At 47.1% G+C, this 5,000-nt stretch overlaps 1 protein-coding gene across 4 annotated transcripts in view; it reads right to left on the reverse strand.

Annotated features, from left to right (window-relative positions):
- Nucleotides 1-5,000, reverse strand: part of phactr4b (phosphatase and actin regulator 4b) — an 88,346-nt gene that overhangs the window by 30,591 nt on the left and 52,755 nt on the right. For all 4 annotated transcript variants that reach the window (XM_063199049.1, XM_063199047.1, XM_063199046.1 and 1 more), the window contains one exon: nt 3,812-4,381. In XM_063199049.1, coding sequence (XP_063055119.1) covers nt 3,812-4,381 — 570 coding nt within the window. The remainder of the gene's footprint in view (nt 1-3,811; nt 4,382-5,000) is intronic.

The following is a 5,000-nucleotide window of genomic DNA, read 5'->3' on the forward strand; positions in this document are numbered from 1 at the left end:
TTGCCTCCCACGGCCCAAACGCAAAATAATGCCGAAAATTGAATGCCCCCTCAGTTGTCCTGGCTAGGGCAACTGGCGCGTTATCATGGCTTCTTATTCAATGTACCAGCACTTGCATTGTACTCGCGCTGCACTTGTCTCATTGCAATCAGCTGCGTGCTCCGGGCGAAATAGTCAACTCTCCCACCTTGTGGACACAGAAGGGAACAATTTGAAGAACGCGTTTCAGACGGACGGACAGACATAGCCTACCCTCTTATAGAGATGCTGGGACGCATCTAAAAACGTGGATCCTACGCGCGTAGGAAAATAGAGACTGAAAAGATACAACCAAAAGGCTCTACTCGAAGGCTCCAGCCAACGCTGTTGAAAGATTGTTTGCCTCTCTCCCTGGCCATCTGAATGAGATGCTTTTATCAAACGTCATACCAATTTCTACATAGGCCTATTGGCTAGTTTTGGTATTTATGTTTATATAGGCTATTTGATCTGGCGACTATTGTTGTTTTACTGTCTTGCTTGAACCGCTCTGTTTGGATTACTTGAAGACTTTCCATGGATTATCCTGCATCGTCTCAGTGCCGTGAGTAACCTGGAAGATAAGTAGGCTATAAGTCTATCATCAGAGGTGAGCTTAGTCACTTTTGGCCGCGAGAGACTTGGAAGGCGCTACATTTGCGCCACACAACGTGGATTATTGAAACTGAAGACTTGATTTCTTCTATATGGATACTTTCGTTTGGTAGGCCTATAATTACGGACAGTGCAGTTTTTTTTGTGACACTCTGACTTTTTTTTTTTTCAAGGAATATAGGTTAACCGAAATAGTCCCGCCGCCGCGTGGGTTACCTATGCTATTGATTTGTCACACGCATGTGGGTGACCATTATTGAAGTTGCATGTAATTCTATTGAAAATAGGCCATGTGATTTTTTACAACAGCGACATGACTCGGGTGGTATACTTAGCCTATGTTTTGCACCTAGGGAAAAGTTTGACGCGATTTCAGCACCATGGACAGTCACTCTCCAGTCGGGCGAATAGCACCACATTTTAGGCTACGCAGATCATTTCAAGAGACGCGTTTGTGCTGTTTGTAATTTAGGTAGCCTATTGCATTTAGCTGACACGATATTGGCAGTTAATTAAAAATGATTAAAAGCAAGCCCAAAAAATATGAAGGGACTAGTCAAAAAAAGAAGCCCATGTCGCATAGTCTAGCATATAGGCCTAGGTTCAAGCAGAATTTGCAACCCTGCATGAATAGCTTTTCTACTAAAACTAGTTGGCCAAAAGTTACTAAATCATTTGGAAGTTGTTACAGTGCCCTGCATGAGAAAAGCCGCACGTTTACCGGTAGTTGCGATTTCTATTATAGGCCTGCAGGCCACGGCCGTTATATCATTTGATCGTCACCTCGCCTATGTAAAATGCCAGGCAAATAAAATTAGAACGTTCACCCATGGCCTCGCCTGACGTAGTCGCCAGGTTACGGTTAAACCCACATTTGCCACAACAAACAACAAAAATCGTTGTTTAACATCGTTTTTGGAGGGACTTATATATGTGGATCATTTATTGAATACAGTGTGTACACATTGATCCAAAGTAGTGGTTAACCTGCGATATGCACTTTAAGTAAGACGAAATGTACTGTTAGAGAAAGGAGAAGAGGGGGAGGAGTGAGAAACTGAGCGAGACAGTAAGAAGTAGAGTGGATGTAGAGTAAAGACACAGAGAGGAGGAGGAGAAGGAGATGCAGAGTAGATGGAGGAGGAGAAGAAGGAGGAGAAGGAGGAGGAAGAGGAGGAGGAGGAGGAGATGCAGAGTAGATGAAAAGTAAGAGGAAGGAGAGGAGAGGGATGTGTGACAAATGGAGGAGGAAGACAAGGAGTAGAGACACAGAGGGTACATCCCAATATGTGACCTTGCCTCCTCCACTTGTGCTTGTCTCCTCGCCCCGCCTTCTGGCCCCTCCTCCTGGCCCCTCCTCCGTGGAGAAAACAATAAAGTTTCCCAGTTGTCAGCCTCGCCACAACAACTTTTGAGGGACTGTTTTTCATTCACCATCCCAATTGCAAATGAGAAAAAGACTCTATAATTGAGCTTTTGCAAGATATTGAAAAATAATGCTGTTGTCTGTGATGTCATCATGACGAGAAGCAAGTGGAGGAGGCAAGTGGAGGAGGCAAGGTCACATATTAAAACGCACTCAGAGAGGTGGAAGAGAAGGAGGAGGAGTGGAAGAGACTGTATGAAGGAAATGCGCTGTAAGAGAAAGGAGAGAAGAGGGAGGAGTGAGAAATGGAGGAGGAAGACAAGGAGGAGAGTGGTAGATGAGAGATGGGTAGCAGTAAAATGATGAGTGATCACAGAGGTGATGAGTTACTGCTGTACCTCCCCTAGAGTGCCATGAGAGGAAAAGAGGACAGGTGACAATTGGAAAAGTGTGAGAGAGCGGCCTGTCAACTGGGTGCAAGTTCCAAAACATCCTCATGACTGAGGAAGATCCCACAGGTGGCTCAACGATTCAAAATGAAGTATTTTATTTGCAGCTTACACCCAGTGTGCTGACAACTCTGTGTCACACTATCTACTGCCATTGTCTGGCACTTGGATTACAGTTTTTGAGGATGTGCACGCCCTAACTTTCAAATGACAATCACAAAGTACCCTTTCTATACTATCATGTCTGTAATAAACGTCTCTGGCAGATTTAAAAGCTTGCGTCTTCCATTCTCTAATGCTACTTTTATTTCCACGCTCTAACTCCTTAATGCATGTAGAAATAAAGCTGTCGCTTTTAATAGCTGACGTCTTGACATCTTTATTCGCACCATTTTACCTCAGAGCCCTGCAGCGGCTTCATTCTCACACAAAATGGCGTCTCGCCTCAGAGAAGCAACAAGAGGACGCAGGGAGATGGATGGAAGTAGGTCACTTAGCACTTATCTATCCACCTTCTTTCATCCGTCTCCAAGTTTCTTGATTCATGAGACAAACGGATTTAGCCTTTGGGCTATTTTTCATCTCAAAACTGTCTGCTTTCACCTTCAGCGTTTGAGGCCTAATTCGAAATGAAACACCGTGCATTTAGTCCGAGACTTTAGATTTGTGATAACTGGGGCTTAGCCCAGCAAGACCGGTTAAAGTGCTGCGGCACAAGAAATAGCAACACAATCCTCATGTGCATGGGTGAGGCATAAATGCAATTTCGTTGTGTGCAGTGTGCACTTGTGTGCTGTGGAGTAGTGTGTCATTATGACAATGGGAGTTGGAGTTTCCCAGGTGGGCTTTCACTTCACTTCGCCCATGTACCCGTCATGCACAGGCACAACAAATATCACTGCGTAGAACCCAGAGACAGTAAATTCTACTCCTGATGCTTGATTCTCCCTGTATTCTTTCTGGCATGACCTATGAATCAGAGGTTGTGTGAAGGTCATTACACTTGACCTTCCTGATCTCTCATCTTTTCATCTGCTCAACCCTCATCATCAACATGAGGCATCCTATTTCTTGCAATATTTCATTGTAAATGCAGCTATGTGGTTTGGAATCTGCAGTGACTTAAAGTGAGGCTTCATGGTAAGGCAAGGATGGCGATTGGCTAAAGCCAAAACATATAAAAATATACAGGCCGCATTGTATATTGTTGCCGCATCACTTGTTTTCCGTATGTTTTCGTTGACAATAGTTTAGGTAACACTATGTGCGTTTTCCATGTTTTCTATGATAACAGTAGTTTTAAGTCATGCATGTGTGGATGGGAATATCAGGGCTTCCTGATTGCTCATGACATGTCCCTCACCTCTCCGTCCTCTCCCCTCCTCGGTGGACGCGTGCCTGGGGAGGGTGGGCTTCCACTCCGTCTCGGTCCGCGTCCTCCGTCCGTCCTCCGACAGTCCCTTCTGCAGTCCTGCTCGCCTATCTCCGTTAGGGTGTCCTCGGCCTCCTCCACCTCGCCTCCCATCCTCCGCTTGCCAACCCGGTCCAGGCCTCCGCTCCTCTCCACCCTGCCTGCCGACGCCGCCCCTCCGCCCTTCCCTTGGGTCCTCGTGCCCAGGCCCCCCTCCACCCCGGGGTCCCATGCCTCCGCGCCGGTCCCCGTCCTGGTGCCCCACCATCCCACGGCGGTCTAAGTCCTGTGGTCCCAAAACTCGGCGATCCATGTCCTGGAGTCCTAGCATCCCGCGGCGGTCCCCGTCTTGGGGGATGCGCACCCACTGCTCGTCCGGGTGGGCGTGCCATGCGGGGTTGCCACGGTGATCTGGGTCGGAGGGTAGCCTTCCAGCCTCGTGGCCCCGACCGGGGCCCCCTACTGGCAACGTGTGTCCGTTCTTTACGTATGTCGGCTTGGACACGTGAGCATCAGCAGGCTCTGTGGGAAGACCCAGGCATGCACGCACGCACGCACACACACAAAGGCGCACAGACAGACAGACAGACAGACAGACAGACAGACAGACACAAAAATATATTTGGAACAGGATTTTGTACATACTGTATGATTACAGGACCACATCAACTCATTACCGAAGTCTGCAGAATAAACAATACTATAATTTCACTCAAAACATGGTGCAAAATATTCTGGTGATATTCTGGTGATATTACCACACTACCTATCTGTAATTGAGAATTAAGCACGGCTCTAATCCCGTGGGTCAAAACATTGCTTCAGGTATACAGCCAAAAGAAGGAGTTAAAATCGCCTTGCTGTTGTGTTGTGCTCAGCTCACACGTAAACAACCTTCTGAGCTTTCAGCCTGCTGGGCTTTCAGCCTTCTGAGCCTACAGAGCCTTCAGCCTTCTGAGGCTTCTTCACACTCGGCGAGCAGCTAATATGGCCGCCTTTAAGGCCTGGGGTTTAGGGCTGTAACGATACACTCAACTCACAATTCGTTCTTATCGCGATTTTTGACCTACGGTTCGATACACCCCACGATTTCTGAAATGCATCGCCATTGAAGTTTGGAAACACTATCACATCAAATCAT

This window comes from Engraulis encrasicolus, chromosome 5 (assembly GCF_034702125.1).
Source record: "Engraulis encrasicolus isolate BLACKSEA-1 chromosome 5, IST_EnEncr_1.0, whole genome shotgun sequence".
In the NCBI taxonomy this organism is placed as follows: Eukaryota; Metazoa; Chordata; class Actinopteri; order Clupeiformes; family Engraulidae; genus Engraulis; species Engraulis encrasicolus.